General features: G+C 41.5%; 1 protein-coding gene across 2 annotated transcripts in view; it reads left to right on the top strand.

Annotated features, from left to right (window-relative positions):
* Positions 1 to 19720, top strand: part of LOC146986332 (polypeptide N-acetylgalactosaminyltransferase 18-like) — a 165846-nt gene that overhangs the window by 103170 nt on the left and 42956 nt on the right. For both annotated transcript variants that reach the window (XM_085780096.1, XM_085780095.1), the window contains exons 5-7: positions 4750 to 4947; positions 8267 to 8381; positions 18730 to 18915. In XM_085780096.1, coding sequence (XP_085636222.1) covers positions 4750 to 4947; positions 8267 to 8381; positions 18730 to 18915 — 499 coding nt within the window. The remainder of the gene's footprint in view (positions 1 to 4749; positions 4948 to 8266; positions 8382 to 18729; positions 18916 to 19720) is intronic.

Raw genomic sequence — 19720 nt, 5'->3', positions numbered from 1 at the left:
AAATGATTTACAGATACAAAAGAAGGAGCTCAGCTGGAGATAAGCACTTTTTTCTTTCTCTCTCTCCGTCTCTTTAAGCCATGCACTCACATTTTCAATAATTGCACTGGTGGCTAAATGTTTCATTTTACGCCGCTATATCTGGTGATAAGTGCCGTGATTAGCACTCTTTTTTTGTAATATACCCAATTTCGCGCCTCTCTTACATTTCTTACTTCCTCTTTCCCCCTCGCTTCTCTCCTTAACACCTTCCTCTTAATCCTCTTTCCCTCCCTCCCTTCTTCCCGCTCCTTTATTTGCTCTCAAACCACCCACCCTGTCACAGATTATACTTTAACATCATCTATGTATTGACATTTATTTATAGATTTATTGAGTCGTGTGCCGTGTGTTTGTGTGTGAACCCTGCAATCTGTGTGTGTGTGTGTGTGTTTGTGTGAGGAGATTATTTCTTTAAAGTGTGAACAGTGTAACCTTTACCTTGAAAGGTGGAGCTTTCTTTGATGTGGAGGCCTCACTAATTGATTGGTTACCTGATTTTACCCCCAAGTAAATAGATTTCAAGCCTCTCTGTGTGGGCTTGTATGCTCTATGTTGTTTGTGTGTGTGTGTGGTTGTCCGTCCCTCTTCTCTGATGTTGATATTTTTTGTGATTTTATTACCTCTGTGTGAGGCCCGGACTGATAAAACATGAATGGTTATTGGTGAAAGTTCTCGTTTGTGTGTGTTTTTTCTCTCTCTCTATCGCTCTCTCGTGAGACGTTCAGGGGTCGTTTGCATTTTAACGACGGCCTTTGGCAACGTGTCCCACAAGGTTACCAATATGAAGATATTATTTTCCCCTCTCTCTCTATCTCTCTTTCTCTCTGTCCTCCAGTGTCAGCGGCGCTCGTGTCTCCTCCAGATCAGTAGGAACATTTTGAACCAGATGAATCGCTGCTTCCCACAGAGTGTGTTAATGTTAATGCTCTTATCGTTTCATTTCGTGAGTGGTGCCACATCTTCAGGGCAGAGCGGGGGCTGCACTTTAGGTTTGGTTGGTTGGTTGGTTGGTACGTTAGTACGTTGGTTGCTAAAACTTACAAATAGCTCCTTTTAACCAGAGTTTGTTTGTTTGTTTTCTGTTTTTTTTGGTTTGTTTGGTTGGTTGGTTGGTTGGATGGCTGCTCGGTTTAGGTTTAGGTTTAGGTTTAGGTTTAGGTTTAGGCTAATGCTAGTTATGTAGCAATAGCAAAACTTACAAAAAGCTTATTTAACCAGAGTTTTTGTTTTGTTTTGCTTTGTTTTTTACTTTTCGGTTTGTTTGTTTGTTTGTTTGTTTGTTTGTTTGTTTGTTTATTTGTTTGATTGTTGTTGTTTTTTGTCGCTTGCTTGGCGGTGGTTGGGCTAAAACTAGGTTATAGGGTTATGTAGCAATAGAGAAACTAACAAATAACTCCTTCAACCAGGGTTTGTTTTGTTTTGTTTTGTTTTTTTCTTTGATTTGAGGTTTGTTTTGTTCTTTGGTTGGTTGGTTCAGGTTTAGGCTAACACTAGCTATGTAGCAACAGTGAAACATTTTACAGATGATGTTTTTAACCTGAGTTTTTGTTTGTTTTGTTTTGATTTGTTTTTTTATTAAATTGGAGTTTGTATGTTTGTTGGTTGGTTTTAGAATCCTTTGAAACCTTAATTGTCCCATTTTATCCCCAATCAACCCCTGCAATTGATCCATGGATCATGTAGCCTATAGCCTATGTTAATGACAAATTTTAAAGTTGTAAATATTTAGTCATCAATCATCACTACCTTTTATTGTTAATCTGTATTCTTTGAAATGTTTTACTGTATATTTAATGCTGTATAAAGCACCTTAAATTGTCCGTTAGTATCAAATGTAGCCCACTTAAAGCCTACTATACTTAAGACTGAAAGAGACCAACTAAAATCCACATGATCAGGGAAACTTTAGCTATATACAAATTTGGTAGGATTTGATTATCATATAGTTATATAACATTAAAGATGCCTGTTCTTTTAATAAACAATAACTTTACTATATCAATCTTGAAAACTTTGATTCCCAGTATCTCTAAACTAATTAAAAACAGCAGCTCTGCTCGTGTTGTTGTGTCTTTTTTCTCCCCTGGTCACAGCTCTGGATCCTCAGTGTCTCTGTGATTACCGCCCAGGCTGCTGCACGCCCTGAGTGAATCACGAGGGCTGTCCGACGTGCTCGGCCATAATCACAGCCAGCCCTGCAGCTTTGCATCAAACATCCACTGAATCACATATAACCTGATCAAGGACAGTGTCTAATTTGTAGTCCAGGGCTTTACTTGTCTCCTGTTGGACTTTAAAGTCCCAGAGGTGATCTCAGTTGACCTCACCCTCAGCTGCAGCTCAGATTCGTTTCCATATTAACCACTTACTGTACCATCCTCTCCACTTACATCCAAAATGCTGTGAATGGCTCACAAGGCCGAGGAGTAGAGTGAACTAATGCTTTTTCCGGGACTCTGCTTTCCCCCAGAGGAGCCGAGGCCAGCTCACCTCCAGTCATTGACTGAGCTCCATCCTCCTGTTCGCTGGTCGATTGACCTTCCTAATCCAGTCAGGAGTGCACACTCACTCCCCAGCTTCCAGTCCAGACTGACAAGCCCTCCTCTCACTCTTACTCCACTCCCTCCTCGATTGCACAACCTCCTCTCACCATCATTTATTCATTTATATGTTTTTTTTTTTCAAATTTAATCTATTGGAGCAGGAGTTGTAAATTGCAGCAGTCTCTTAGCATCCACAGGTTAAGTTGCATCAATTGACCCTTTTGGCTGCTTTGGAAATGAAAAAGAACACATTAAAGCAAGCGGATAAATACACCGCTATCACCAGATCGACTTAAAGGGATATTCCGGCGTAAGTTTAACCCATGTTGTAACACACAGTGACACCGAGTAAGACCCCCCCCCCCCAAGAGATCAAGTTTGCCGACTGCTAACTTCTCTAGTTGTAGCAACTTCAGCAAAGACCGCGTGATAGCAAAACACTGCTGTCAACTCCTCCACCAAGCAACCGCCATCAGAAAAGCCACTCGTAGGTACAAATAATGCTCAGAACAGCACCAAACTTCAACATTATACAAATAGTGTCCCAGCCCATAATACGAGGCATCAAGCACCTGCTAGTTTTGCTTGAAAAGAGACAGAAACAAAACTCACTCACTCTCCTCCAGCCGCTTGCTCATTGTGGAGAAGCCCTGACAAGTCGATTACTGAGTGCAGTAGAAAAGTCAGGAGTCCAGTAATAACGCTTAGTTCCAAAAATGCAGCGTGCTTTGCTGACTGTGATAGTTTGAGCTCAACTCAACTCCGTCAACACTTTATAACAATTTATTGTTAGAAGCAGTTTATCAACTCTGACCGCTATCTCCCATACATTCATATGAAGTCTCACACACAGGTAACTTCATGTGATTACAGTTACACACACACACACACACACACACACACACAGCTTGACAGCTCCTCAATGTCAGCGCTCAGAGAAAGATGATCATGTATCTGTCTGATTAGCTCTGTCTTGACCTTAGGTTGTGGGTTTGATTCCCATGTTGACAGAGGTGGCACCCCTGTCATGTGACGCTCCCAAACTTTCTGTGAGGAAATTTGACGAGTTCAGTGGGTTCACCAGAGGTTTTTTTTTGTTTTAATGGAGTGCAGTTACCTGCTGCTGGAGCAGAGATAACATCCTGAATCCCACCTACATGCTGCTGCTGCTGCTCAGTTTCAAAGAGTCTGAAAGCCTTTATTTTAGCGGCACTGTTGTGGTTATTGTGTGTTTTTGTGTCCCACTGTGCCTTTTGTCACTGGTTTGAAATCTGCAGTGTGTTGTTATTCATCCACATTTTGAACGGCCATCTGAAGACTGGGTTGTGTTTGGTCAAACTACACCCACACAGTAGTTCATTATGTGAGAGCTCAGCTGTTGAGATTTTGATATATAATCAATAAATTAGGCTTAAGATGTTCAATAATTTTGTGTTTTGCTAATATAGTTATGAGTAATAATGTCATAAAGCTGCTCTTATGATTTGAAGCCAAGTTTTAAGGCAGAGAGTCCCAACCTGTGTGGGCAGACGGATCATTTGCAAAACATCACAATTTTGGCATAAGGGTATAGTTATATTAATCATATATATTTATATAGATCATGTTTTCATTAAAATGATCTTAAAAAACATGAATGATGTTCTCTCATCTCATCTCATCAAAGTGGATTTTCTGTGTAGCAACAGGATTAAAAGGAAAAAAGAGAGTCCATAGACAGACGCTGAAATGATCAAATGATCAAAGAAGAAACATTTAGCTTTCACTCCAGTCCTGAATGTTTGATCGTTATCAATCAGATAAAAAAAAAAGAGCCATTGTTTGGCCTTCATATTGTTTGAGGTTTGATGTTTGGCCCCCAACATTTTAGAGATATTTTCATGTGGGTCGTGAGGTGGAAAAAGTTTGAACTACAAAGGGAAGAATAATGAGTTTTCGTTTTTTTTCACATCGTGACCAGATTTAGTTTCAGCTAATGCAGCCATGTTTATTTTTTAGAAATATGTCCCTGTGGTCTCATACGTTTCTTGATCATCAAACTGCACAAACACCTCTTGATATTTCAAAAACTTCAACTTTCATTTCACTTGTCTTTGTTTTTATTTTCAGATTTTCATTTAAACGTCATAATGTGTTGACGCTCTTGTGTCTCTTTGTCCCTCAGGGCCGAGCCGATCCTGCACCGGATAAAGGAGGACCGCACCCGGGTGGTGTCTCCCTCGTTCGACAACATCAAGTACGACACCTTCGAGATCGAGGAGTACCCGCTGTCCGCTCAGGGCTTCGACTGGGAGCTGTGGTGTCGATACCTCAACCCGCCAAAGTCCTGGTGGGTCCAACGTAACCACACGGCCCCCATCAGGTAAAATGGAGCAAAAAAAAAAAAAAGACTGAGCGACCTTGTTTTGAACTTTAACAAATAAAATAATGTCTCAATAGGAATAGAGTGAGACAGCAGCAAAATAAACAGTCAGTGGAGTATTAATTATTAATAAATTGCCTTGAAGCATATTGAAGTAGGTTTGATAAGATCGCTTAGCCTACTAAGCTCATTATTTTTACATAATCATTTCTTGAACACTAATCCCCACGAATAATTATGTATTATGTGAATTCTGGTGAGTGGAGTGTCAGTATTTCAACCCATCTGAAATGTGGGAGCTGCAGCTTCATTGAGCCTCATCGTCACAGAGAGCAGTTACACAGCTTTAAGAGGACGAGCAAGGTAATTTTACTCGCTCGGAAATGGATGTAATGAACCAGATCTTCATTACTGTTGGCCGTTAAAAAAAAAACATTACCAATATGACAGATAAAGATCGGCTCTGCTGTGCAGCAGTGGCAGCTATAGATAAAAAGAATAAATAAAAAAGCCTGGCAACAAAAGCAAACTTGCCTCCTTTACCTGCAAAAGGGATAATATGTCGTTTGTTTGTGGTTCATGGCGAGAAAATCAATAATGCAGTGTTTATAGATTTAAACAAAGACAAGAGGACATATCCTGCTCGATATTGAAATGGAGGAAGATAAATGGACCCAATTATTTATTTCTTCTGTCTTCTAAACTCTCACACTTTCTGCCAGCGCAATTCGCAACTGGATTTGCTCACAAGTAGCCCCACGCACATACATCACCGTCAGTGTCTTATGACCTCGCAGGCATTTTATTAAAGTAATGACTCATCTCTGATGTACATGCATGACAGATTCAAGTGGAAACTCTGGGGTTTTCATTCAGGAATCTGCAGCACTGAAGTGTAACAACAGAGGTGCATTGATCCTGCCTGTTCAGTAATTCATTGACCCTGACGACTTTGTGTTGATAATAAAACACAGGAGTACTGTACTTGTAAGCAACTGCTAAAGCTGCAATGTTGTTGCTGTGTCTGTGCACAAAGCGACAATGCTTATACGCCCATATTCATATCTGTTCGTATATTGAATTTCTATATACAGTATAACGTAAGTGAAAAATAAAATCACATATGAAACCTGTTAGAAATCAGAACAATTTAGTTTATTATCTCTGTTTTGCCCATGTATGCTACAGAATTACATATGTTGATATGACAAACAGAGGGTCATATATAACAAACTTCTTTAATTTTTCTCTCTATTTCTTGATTGATATAATAAAATGACTTCCAAACAGATTAAAGATGAGGAAATGGAAATGGAAATGGAAGTGGACAAGCAGGCTGTGCAGAAGCATGAAAAAATAAGAAATTTAGTAAATAATCAGTGGGAATTCAGGGAACAAGAAACATGAAGAAGTGAAAAATGGAAAGTAAATTGTAATAAATTTGCATTCATAATGCAAACATATGTCACTGGATTATTTTAGGACATTAAATGTCATCATTATATATGCAAATTATTTGTATAAACTTGTACCATCATCTATTATTAAAGCAACATATATGTGAATACACAGAAGACGGTGAGTTTTGGGACCATGCAGCACATTTTAGCCCAGAGAGAGACGTCACTCAGTGTTCATGAAGGATCAGTCATCCTGTGTAGCTCAGTGCAAATTATATCTGACAACAATACTGAGCTGCTTTCTCCTGTATTATGAGCATGAAACCTCCTTTTTTTGCTCCGTCCTCACTAACTTTAAATAATCACAGTGGACGGCACCAATCAGGAAATTACGAGGTGTAGTCTGTAATAGATGTTGACGTTCAGCAGGACGAAGCCAAAAGCTGCCCAGTTGGAGAGAGAAGGGAAGAGAGGAGGGGGGGAGTTAAAGAGGAGGAGGGCATGGAGGGAGAGATGGTTTCTACTGTGTGAGATGAATCTGAATCATATTCCTCCTTCTCTGTGTCATAACTCATTCAAATCCAAACACACAGACACGCACAGAAACGCACATTATTGAAATCATTCAGTGTGACGTACTCCTCTCGAGGATGATCTGTCTCCAGTGTCCACTGAAAATAAACATCCATAAATCTGATCAGGAGTCTCTGATATGTAGGAGAGAGTAAAAAAACACAATCCGTACCTGTGAATCATCACAACATCCCAGTAACACAGTGGTGGCTGCTGCGTGCACTGCAAAGACAAACTGCTAATAGCTACTTAAGCAAACCTTTAATGGTGCTAATCTGTTGTTAAAGTGTAAAAAAAAGACAAGCAGAGGAAACTAGACGATCCACTTTACAATGCAATGACCTCCCTTTACATGCGCAGCAGTAAGTCTATCTATAATGTGATTGTGGATATGATGAGGAGTGAAAAACTAGACACATAGAAGCTCCATGCAGGATATTCTTTCTTGAAAACATCCTGCCTCCCCTGGCGAAGTAAATCCAGTCCAAATGGGACTTAATACTTTTAAATCTCCACTTCTGCTCAAATCTTAAGGGTAAGAATCAAAATACTATAAAGTTACTAGAATAAAATGTTTGCCGGGGGGGAGTGACACCAACTTTCAAAATCCAAACACTTCCACATTCACCGATTTCTGACGACCGCTGAGCCGCAGATTCAACAGGGGTGAAATGCGTCGCTCTGATATTTGAGAGTTGTCACGTGACTTCATTGTGCTGCTTTCTGGAGGCTGTGGAGAGGAGGAGAGTGCTGAGATCTGCTGCTGCTGGTGGTGATGGTGGTGGTGGTGGTGGGAGGAGGAGGAGGAGGAGAGCCGCACATATTAGCATTTTTTGGAGCTTCAGCATTTCTGGCTGTTTGCCAATCTATGTATCCACAGGGAGGAAAACTTCAGCCCAAATACTGCTGCTGTATTTCATATCGTTGAAGAGGAGATGTGACGGCGGCGTGAATACCAATAGAAGTTATTTTTCACTCCTGTTGATTCAGTTTGATGCTGATGAAAGATTCGTTTAGATTTTTTTTTACCAATAGTGTCCTGAATTTGTTGCATTGAGTATGAGGGCATCGTTTTTGACAGCTGCATCATCTGTGAGCGTGATGCATAATGCATCAGGTTTTCATGAAAGGCTTAAGTCTGTGTTTACAGCTTCAAATGTGCGGCAGATTCAAAAAGCTTCTCATTCAGGACATTGTTGCACATCAGTGTGTGGGTTTATAGTTGCGCTTGTGTGAATATTATTATTTAATATCTAAATGCTGCACATTCTTCTCTCAAACAAACAATTTTTTCACCTCTGACCTCCTCTTTTTTCTCTCTCTCTTATGATACGCCGCCTCATCAGGAGCCCTGCTCTGATTGGCTGCTTCGTGGTGGACAGGAAGTACTTTGAGGAGATCGGCCTGCTGGATGAAGGGATGCAGATTTATGGGGGAGAAAATGTGGAGCTCGGCGTCAGGGTGAGTTGTTTAGAGAATCTGTGACTTTCTTTTGTTTTTCATTTTGTTTGTTTAAGCAAAGCAACAACACAGATACACATGGAAGGAGTTTGTGTCGCATATGTTTTCTTAAAGAGGAATTATGCAAGATTTTTACCTTATCTTTAAAGGGATAGTTCAACATTTTGGCAAATTGGCCCATTGCCTTAATCCCTATAGTCATAGCAGTAGGTTCGTTACCTTTAATTGTCGGTGCAAGCTATTTTTAGAACGGCGGAGCAGAGCCGCGAGCTGCTCATAGCTACGCTACGGAGGCTAATGGGATTTCTTGGTTCTCTCATCAAACTCATCAAATATACAATCCAACAACTCCAAAACGCTCTGGTGGACAAGTTGTGACCTGCACATTCACCACGCTATGAGATAATAACGGACCGTTACGAGACAGAGTTGTTGTAGAGGTAAATTCATGCAAAACAGCTGCTGAGCGTTTCCGTCAGGGGCAGTTTTTTTGGCAAGCAGTCTCTGCATTGCACACGGAAAAACAGCTAAAAAGCAACCAGACTGGTACAGTTCCCCTTTAAGTTGCAGTGCATTGAGCTCTCAGGGCCACCGTAGTCTGCAAAACACAGAAAACTGATGAACAAACATTCCAATACAATTCCATCCAAGCCAAGTTCATCCCTTTTTTTTCTGTGTGTGTGTGTGTGTGTGTGTGTGTGTGTGTGTCCTGTGAACACTTTGTCCTTTGAGCTGCTTGTAGTTCATCTTCTTGTGTTGTTAGGCTTTGCTGCACATGTTGTTGTTTTTTTTCTATTTTTTGACATGTGTTCTCTTAAGCTGCAGTACATTGAGCTCTCAGCACCTCCATTATATCCTGAGCACCTCCATCCCATTAGCTGTGCATGCATTCAAGGCAATCTCCCATCAATAACACTATACGTTTCAGCACAGCAGCATCCAGCGCTCCACACACTAAAAATACCTGTATACCACAGTGTAATTTGGCTCCTTGTATTGGAGGCTTCAGCCGCTCTCAGGGCACAGATTGAAACATCGGGAGCAGCCGACGTGTCCAACATACAGAGGGAGAAAAATGACCTTTCCTTTGACAGAATTGGGGCTTTATCAGTCATTCACATTATTCATTTGGCCCCAGTCAAGCAAACTGAGCTGATTACTAATGATGTCACAACTGCCAGATAACATTATAAGTAAATGTAACGACATTAAATTCATTCATCACGTCATGATGAATCTCTACTGTTTCGGTTCATCTCCGTATTTAGCGCTAAAAGGATTTGTGTCATTTTCCAGCAGGTTGAATCGTGGGCTTTTTGCAGGGATTTTATCTCTAATCTGATCTTCAGAGGGAGATCGTCTTCTCTGCAGACGCCTCCATCGTCCTCTCGAGACTGCAAATCAGTCTCGAGAGGACGCAACTGTTGGCAAACGGCTTCGAGACTAAACAGACGCTGTGAGACATCAGAGAGAAACTGTTGACTCGCTGCTCAGTGCCGTGTTGTTGGTGTCGATGACGCACTGGTTTGGTGATGAGCCCACGGACCCAGTGGCTGCATGCATGGTGCAGATCTGACTCCGGATAAAAAAAAGAAAGAAAAAAAAAAGAAAAGAAGACTTTTCTCAGGCTCGGCCACGTCAGGTTCAGATTTAACGGCCGGCCGTGAACAATCGATGATAGGACGGCTTAAAGAGAAGATGGATGGGCGATTATTGTGCTGCGTGCCCTCCATCCTCGAAAAGAAAACCACACTGCAATGCAGCTACACTGTCATTAACCCTCACTCCTATTGGGTCCAGTCGTCAGGTGTTGATAGTTGCAGACCCCCACACCCCCCTCCTGCACTCCTTTTCTTCTGTAGCTCTTCCCAAATAAAAGACACTCAGTCTGGTAGCCATCAATAAACTGTCAATGTACGAAGCCAGGGAGACTGAAGGAGAAGGGGACACACCGAGCGAAGGTCAAGCAAAAACTGACTTCTTATTTCTGTGACTGATAATCGAGCAAACACACCGACCACATTCAGACTTTACTCTTTATTTCCTGGATGATTTGTTCCTTGATTTTTTGATAAAAGCGTTGGTGTACTGTAGGTGTGTTTTTCGTAATAATCCTTGGCATCAGATTGGCACAGTTTGTGTTAGAGGTCGAATTACTTCTTCTCTGAGTTGTGTATTTGTCAAATCTGAACACAGACAAAAAATCCAGCTTCAGTCGCCGGTAGGAATGGGCATTTCAAACAGAAGCACTATTCAGTAATCACCGGGAACTATTCAACCCCCTTTACCGGACAACATCGTAACAACACTACTACTCATCACAGTTTGAAGTTTCCTCTTCCGGCGTAAAACTATGAATTTCCTCCGGTAGCTACTGCTTCTCATCATAGTCGGCACCTTGCAAAGTTTGTGCTGCACCTCAGTTTCATCTGTGTTTTTATTTGAAAGAGTTCCACGTAGAACTTTCTGATGGCTGTAGTCGTCTTTCCATGTTTCTATTTCTTCTGCGCAAGTAAAAAAAAAAAAAAAAAAAGGAAACATTTACATTTTTTCAGACAAGACAATAGCCTTTATGATTTAACGACTGTTCGAATATTTTAAAAAATCGTTGCCCATCTCTAATGTCGGTCCAGATTTACAGTGCAAACAAGAGCAAAGTCTGCACGACTGACTTTTAATGGTTCAACTCTGCCTCGATGTAAAGAAGTGTAGAATAAAAATCAATTTGATTAACAACATACCGTAATATAAAATAGTGTATAACCATGAATAATATACTGTTTGCCTGTCTGAGTCGGTCACATGTAGTGACTCAGCTAAAAGCCTGTAAGTGCCTATAACCGCCCGTAGAAGCCGGTGTGGAAGTGGAAGTAGATAATAAAACCATCCGACAGTGAGTCTGTGGCTGCGCTGAGTCGACAGTCTCCACTTCCTCTCAGCTGAAGAATGTCTGTCCAATAATGGACATAATTTAATTTCCACCCTGCAGCTGATTTGGTCATGCACATACAATAAACCTGTGAGTGCACTTTCCCTAACGTTACCAGGAGGCAAATCCACACCAGCAGCAGTTTTATTAAGTGTTTCTGGGACCATTGTGAATAAATATGAGAATTCACACCGACTCTGAAGGACACGCAGCGATACACACTCTGTCCACGAACACTCACTTAAACCACACAAAGGCCCCATTGTGGATTTACTAACTACAGCTGTAATGACCAACCAAGGCTGCATGTCACTGTGTGCTGTAAGGTGTTGCAATTTGAAAAGTGTGGACTCGTTTCTAGGGAGAGAGCTGGAGATGGTCACACACAGACTGAAATAATAAAACTTATAGGCTGCAAGACAAACAGTGTATCAATCATTCTGTGGTGTTAAACTTTGAAGACAAATGCAGACATTAAAAAAAGAGAAAAGAAATTGTGGACTAAAGAACAAGTTATGCAAACTGTGAATTTTCGAAAAATGTCACAAAATACATATGCTCAGATGAAGCGACCACGGCGACAACAAGCTCAAATTGGCTTTTTTCTGGCTCCTTCAGTGTCCTTCATGCAACTCGTCCCTGCAGATACGTGGCCAAAGAGAGGTTGGACATGTGGCTGCTGAAGTATTTGTTTCAATCTGAGATGCTGATGTGCTGAAGTGCAACATCTGTTGGCGCTGACAGTGTTTTACAGAAGAGTCAGAGTCAGTTTATTTGCATTTTTTGGTAGAAACCACTTTGGAAAGTCCGTGCAAGAGCTCAACATGAGGACAAAAGACATACAGGACAAACTCCACCTGTGGTGATGTTGCCTGTTCTCACCAACAGCTCCGCTCTCACTTGCATGACACGTGACTAAGCATAATCGCAGCCTATACGCTTTTAAAACAGCATTTTATCATATTGCGATTTAATTGCGAATGCAATTAATCATTCAGCCCTAATATTTAGTTTGTCTTCAAGCAATGTGTAGCCTTCAATCTTGTTTGCGTAAGGTCTAGTGAGCACTTGTTTAATACTTGTTCCCATTTTTGTAGAAATATGCATTGCCCTGCATTGACAATAGACTTTATTGTAATTGCACAAGAAGTACAATGAGATTTACTGTACCCTAAAATAAACATATGTAAAAAAGCATTTTATGGATAGTGTTGCACAAATTGTCCCATTATTGTATGTTTAGGTAGCTGAGCTGAATGCTCACACAGTAGGTCACAACAGGGGCAGTGTTTGATATTATTCAGCTTAGTTTGGATATTAATCTGTCAACAGGCCTGAGAGGAAAAGCTGCCGTTCTGTGTGTGTGTCCAACTCATGGTGCCTAAAACAAGCTTTTTTTGTTGTTGTTTTTTTTGCATTCTTGTATCATATTCCCTCCCTGTGTCCTTCAGGATCTATGCTCCCGACAGGACGGACAACTGTTTATGAGAACAGATTAGTGGCACTTAAACACTCCAGATGTCTCATGTTCGTAGTAAAAGTGAAATAACAGGGGGCACACACACACACACACACACACACACACACACACACTTGCTCTTTCCCTACCGGACTCATTTGATTCATCTCATACACGTGTCTTGTCAGTGGGGAGGCAGACGTCATGGAGAGTGGCAAATGCAACCCCCCCTACTACCCCCACTTCCCTCAGTAGTTTCACTCCCCGCTTACTCCTCCAACCTCCATTAAAGCACATTGCCCTTCCACAGCTGTGAGTGTGACTCTCCTGCAGCGAGCGGCTGGTGAGAAGTGATCACTGTGGGTCGGTTGTTGCTCGGCAGTGACCGCGGGAGCTGGCTCGGCTTCAGCCTCACACACGCAAAAAGGAGAGCGCTCACAACATGAACAATGGAGCACTTAATATTCCCTCGTATATTAAACATTACTTTACATGGTGTCGTGACTAGAAATGATCAGAGGCTTAAAGGGATAGTTCAACATTTTGGGAAATTGGCCCATTGCCATAGTCCCCATAGTCATAGCAGTAGGTTTGTTACCTTTAATTGTCGGTGCAAGCTGTTTTTAGAACGGCAGAGCAGAGCCACGAGCTGCTCAGAGCTACGCTACGGAGGCTAATGGGATTTCTTGGTTTCCCTCATGAGCAAACTCATCAAATACACAATCCAACAACTCCAAAATGCTCTGGTGGACAAGTTGTGACCTGCACATTCACCACGCTATGAGATAATAACAGAACGTTACGAGACAGAGTTGTTTTGGAGGTAAATGCAGAGACTGCTTGATGAAGAACTGTCCCTGAAAGCAACGCGCATCAGTGGTTTTGCATGAATTTCCCTCTAAAACAACTCTGTCTGGTAACGTTCCGTTATTATCTCATAGCGTGGTGAATGTGCAGGTCACAACTTGTCCACCAGAGCGTTTTGGAGTTGTTGGATTGTGTATTTGATGAGTTTGATGAGGGAAACCAAGAAATCCCAATAACCTCCGTAGCGTAGCTCTGAGCAGCTCGCGGCTCTGCTCCACCGTTCTAAAAACAGCTTGCACCAACAATTAAAGGTAACGAACCTACTGCTAAAATTATAGGGATTATGGCAATGGACCAATTTGCCAAAATGTTGAACTATCCCTTTAAAGATGTCCTGTTGTTTTTGCATTTGCTCATAAAAAATGTTTATGCTCGGCTCGGCCTTGACTTTCTCCACATGAGCTCTGAGTGAGTGACCCCTCTACACTAGAGTGTTATCAGTTGGATAATGGCTTCGTCTGTACTGTAGCTCCCCGACCGAGAGAGAGCTCTCTCTCTTTTATTACATAAGCCGTCGGTCGTTGTGGAGACAAATTTCTTGAGCACCTGTTGACAGTAGCACAGAGCGAAGAGGAGACCGGCACAGTGCTGCAAATCAGTTTCCCCTCTGCAGCTATGACAACAAAGACCTGGACTGAACTGAACCGGTTTCAGCGGAGAGGCACTTTAGAGCTGCTGCTGTTGAGCTTGTTGTGCAGTTGTTCACACATCAGGGTTGGTTTAAAGTGGTTGGGTTGGAGCTGGACATGTTTACCCCCGAGTATGTGGTGTATTGAACAGTTTAAAAGCAACAAAGGCTTAGCGAGCAGCAGCATCGGCCATCAGAGTATTGACATTTTATTTTCATGGGCAAACACTCCGGGCGCTGCAGGGTGCTCCGAGTTAAAACCTGGCATATAGAGACAGACGCCCAACAATCCCACCCACCTAGATGCACACAAACACACCATCACTATCAGACTCTAAACACATCAACAACAAAAAAAAAAGAGTAAAAGTCAATATTTCCTCAAGTAGCAGCAGCCTGCTCTGTGAAAACCTCCTGCTTCAGATCAATGATTATGTAAATCAGCCGTGATATTTTGACAGAATCAGTTCTGCGCACTTGGTCCCAAGGGCATCGCTCTAACTCTAACTAATTCATCATGTGTTGAGTTCAGTGCGAGGTTTAAGTCAGAAAACAGTCAGTTTGTTCTATTTCCGTCTCTTGTCTTTTCAAAACACTGACGCCTTTTTTTGTTATCAGCGAGTTCCCGCGGAAACGCTCTCCGTATCTCTGGCCTGCACGCTCCTATTGAGATAAAGAGGGCTTTTATGAAGCGCCATATTGTCATATTATTGTGCATTTTTAATGCTCTTTGTCTATTTTTATTTTTTTATTTTTTTAAATCACAATAGGCGGTCCTCCTCGGCCCAATTTATAGTTCACAACTTAATTTGTAAGCCTCTCGTTTTCTCATTAAAACTTTTATTAAAGGCGCACGAGGTCACGGGTGAGATCTGTTCCATGTTAAACCAGTGACGGCTGCTGCTGCTTTTTCACTTATTTTTAATAATTTTCATTGACTTTTTATTTTCTCCTGTTCGGTTATTCTGTGTTTATTGTTTGTTTGTTTTCTTTTTCTTTTCTTTTCTTTTCTCCCCCCTCTTTTTTTCTTTTCTTTTCTTTGGGAAATACGGAGATGGTCGGGTGCTGGGTTGAAAAAAACAAACAAACAAACTGTACGAATCACTCTATCACTGATACTGTTTCAGGATGGATATTTTTGTTGCTGTCCTTTTTGTGCTAATTCATTGGAAATAAAAACATATTAAAAAAAAAAATCCTAAAAAAAAAAAAAAAACGGCGAAGCGAAAGGCGGGAGGAAGTGAAATGTAAATGTGACACACATAGACACCCATGCAAACCAGGGAGACACATGTTCCAGATGTTGGCTGCAGACACACGATCATGTTTCATCCCACGTGAGAGAGGTTTTTTATTTTCGGGAGAGAAGACAACAAGACACGCGGGAAAGAATAGACTCTTGAAAAGGATGAGTCAAGAAGAAGCTGCTATTTTCTCTCCCCGCATATTTCACTTCCTTTATCTTCCCTCCATACTTCTCACTTTATCTCCATTCTCTTTCATCCCTTTACCTTCTGTTTTATGTTTCACACTTTCTAAATCTCTCCTCTTCCTCTTTCTCTTCGCCGCCTGCTCTTTCTCCTCGTCTCGGTCTCTATCTCGCTCTGCACACCCACTCGCTCAGACGGAGATTGTTATACTCGAAGAATAGCTCCTTCTACTCTAACCCCCATGTTGTAAATCCTTTATAGGGAACGCTGAGGTATTTCTGAGGGGGAAACGTGTATTATCTCCGATTTTGGCTGCAGTTTGTGCTCCTGCCTGGGCACTGGGCCAGTGCTTCGTTTTTTGTTTGTTTTTTTGTCTGTTTTTTTTTTGTTTTTTGACTGTTGTTCTGCAGGAGCTCTTCGCTTTTTTTTTTTGAGAAGGTTACAAAGAAGGAGGCCGGCCCGGCAGGAAGGATTATAGCTCAAAAACACAAACAAAGTGCAGGACTGGAATAGAGAGCATAGGCGTTTCTATTCAAATCACCGCTCTCTTCTCCAGCTCTTGTCTCCTCGCTGCACTCACTGAAATCCCAAGGTGCCTCTGCAGAATCTCAAGCAAGTGCTACCGTGGAAATTAGCATTTGTTTTACTTCAGGAGAGTCAGAGAAGTGTGTTAGCAAAGGTAAATGAAGGTGGACATAAAGTTCACCTTTTGCTTCAGTAGCTGCAGTTTGACGTTCACTCTCATGCTTCTCTTGTTGGAGTCGATTTATGACAATTTAGTTCCTCTACTTTGTTTTGGTGAATTGTTTAGGTTTGTCTGTCTGTGCACATGTCCTCCTATCATGAAAACAAGATCTCAAACACTCACAAATGCTGCACTTGGACTCAAGGATAAACTTATTAGACTTTAATAGTTAAAGGTCAAGTTCACTACAACCTCACAAAACCTTTTTTTTGTCTGTAACTCACAAAACTACATACTAATATACGTACATACTTCCTGCAGCTTGTGATGTTGGTGGAGGTTTACAACTGTGAGGCAGTGAGTCTTTCTTTCTTTTCGAAGTGGCTTTTAATGTGTCATGTCACGTGCTTGACTAATAAAATAGGACAAACAACGATGGTCGTGTTTGTCACTGGAAACATTAAAATGACAAAACTGGTAGTTAACTGCTCCAGATTGATCTTTACATATTGTTTTTAATATTTTTTTGAATGCACATCAGTGGATCATACATTTTGATTGTAAGAAATACCAGTAAATGGCATTTAACGCTTTTTATTTCACACCAGACTTTCAAAGTTTTTTGGAGCCACTCTAGGCAATCAATATGAACCAGATTAAAATGATTAATTCAAATGATAACCAACCCTGGAGCTTTTCTACCACACACACACTCTCACACACACACCAGCACATCAAGGGGCAACTTGGGGTCCAGTATTTTACCCGAGGGCGCTTCAAAATGCAGACCACGTCCACTGCTGGATTTTCTGAGGAAAATCTACATGAAACTTTGCAATTAAAGATATCTGAAATGGTTAAAAGACTGAAAGAAAAAGCATTAATGGAAAAAAGTTGGAGTTGAAGTGGAGGGATAAAAAAAAGTTTCATAAAGTACAGGCCCTGTGAAAGACTGATTCAAGGGGAGGGAAGTGTCATGTGAAGTTTTACCAGTGTGGGATGAGTTGAGCTGGAAGTGTGAGAGCTGAAGGTCGGAGACTGGGAGCAGAGCGACAGATAAAAAGCAGCAGAAGTGTCAGACAAAGAGTCGGAGAAAAAAATGAAACATCGGCGTTAAAGGGATAGTTCAACATTTTGGCAAATTGGCCCATTACCATAATCCCTTTAGTTTTAGGAGTAGGTTCGTTACCTTTAATTGTCGGTGCAAGCTGTTTTTAAAACGGCGGAGCAGAGCGGCGAACTGCTCAGAGCTATGCTACAGAGGCTCATGGGATTTCTAGGTTTCCCTCATCAAACTCATCAAATACACAATCCAACAACTCCAAAACGCTCTGGTGGACAAGTTGTACATTCACCACGCTATGAGATAATAACACAACGTTATGAGACAGAGTTGTTTTAGAGGTAAATTCATGCAAAACCGCTGATGCGTGTTCCCGTCGGGGGCAGTTTTTCAGCAAGAAGTCTCTGCATTTGCCTTGAAAACAACTCTGTCTGGTAACGTTCTGTTATTATCTCATAGCGTGGTGAATGTGCAGGTCACAACTTGTCCACCAGAGCGTTTTGGAGATGTTGGATTGTGTATTTGATGAGTTTGATGAGGGAAACCAAGAAATCCCATGAGCCTCCATAGCGTAGCTCTGAGCAGCTCGCGGCTCTGCTACACCGTTCTAAAAACAGCTTGTACCGACAATTAAAGGTAACGAACCGACTTCTATAACTATAGGGATGATGGCAATGGGCCATTTGCCAAAATGTTGAACTATCCCTTTAAGATTTCGAGGCCACAAATGAAAACTCTGAGATAGTTTACCTGTAATAGCTGCTCTCTGCTTCTGTATCTGTACCTTGTTTGTTAGCGCAGCAGCTTAAACCCTGTAATGTAGTGCAGCTAAAATGAACCTCGGCAGTGATAGATAACTGTCACAACACAACACAACACGCCACAGGGCTGCACAATCGTGTTGCATTCATTCCTGATGAAGCAAATGGGAAGATTAATTTTCTAGTTCATGGACCTGTCATGGTGCCAGCTATGGCTTGTGTACTGTATGTGTATGTGTATGTGTATATGTGTGTGTGTGGATGTATTTAACAGTTTCCGCTGTCAACAAATAGCAGAATGGTAATAAATAAATATATAAATAACAAGCACCTGGTTGGGCATTCATGTGATACATTTTTATATTCATACTAATTCTATCAAGCACAAGCTCAGTTGCAGGAAAAAGATTTAATCCCCCATTTAAAGGATGAAGGATTAACTGGCAGGCTCTGAAAATATCTATACCTTTAATTTTTTGGGAGTCCCTGCAGTCACTGATGTGTGTGTATTTCTGTGTGTGTGTAGGTGTGGCAGTGTGGCGGCAGCGTGGAAGTCCTTCCCTGCTCCCGGATCGCCCACATCGAACGCGCCCACAAGCCGTACACGGAGAACCTGACGGTGCACGTGCGTCGCAACGCGCTGCGCGTGGCCGAGGTCTGGATGGACCAGTACAAGAGCCACGTCTACATGGCCTGGAACGTCCCTCTGCAGGTAAACACACACACATAGAGAGAGAGAGATGCATGCTGGGAGTTTGATACTGTGGGAGGATGTGTGTGTGTGTTGAATGCATTTTGTGCTCAGGATCTGTGTCAGGTCTCCTAGCAACTGTGACATCGCGGAGGTCAGTGGAGATCACATGTGCATAAAATAAGGTTTGAATGAACCTCGGGGAGATTGTTGTAGTGTGGGGTTCATTAATGTTTCATCAAACTGAATATTGTAGAGAGTTTTGATTCAAAAATGTGTCACTAGTCTGTGACACACTCAGACTTTGTTGTTAGCGTTAAATCAAACAGGGTTTTCATGTCCAACAAAACTGTCCAGACTGCAAAAATCCTGCCCAGTGGAAGCTGAAGATGGACCAAACCGACCAGAAGCTGGTCTAGTCATATTTCCTCATTGAGAAGATTGAGAGCAGAAACTAGAGCTCGACACTGAAGACAAAAAACAACTCTTTTCTCATCGCTTTTTTTTCTCTCTGTTGCTGTTTTCATTTTTGAAATTCTGTTGTTAATCTGTTAATTGAAGGGTCATATAATATTTTTGCCTGTAACTATCTCTGTGTCTTAAGGTGGAAGTAGCAGATGATGTTATACAATATTACGTGTGAGGGAACTGTTTTATTACACTCGATGAATTGTTTAATTATCACTTCGGAATAGTTGTCCCTCAATTGCCATGTGGCAGGAAAAACAACATGTACCTGAACAAATCAAATCCATCTCACCTTTGACCTGCTATTTTATTTATTTTGTAAAGGGACCATGTGCCATATTCATTCACAGTTCATTTA

Source organism: Trachurus japonicus, chromosome 6 (assembly GCF_045865225.1).
Source record: "Trachurus japonicus isolate A0001 chromosome 6, Traja_1.0".
Lineage (NCBI taxonomy): Eukaryota > Metazoa > Chordata > Actinopteri > Carangiformes > Carangidae > Trachurus > Trachurus japonicus.
Note: the sequence above shows the minus strand (reverse complement) of the source record. Positions and strands in the feature narration are given on the sequence as shown.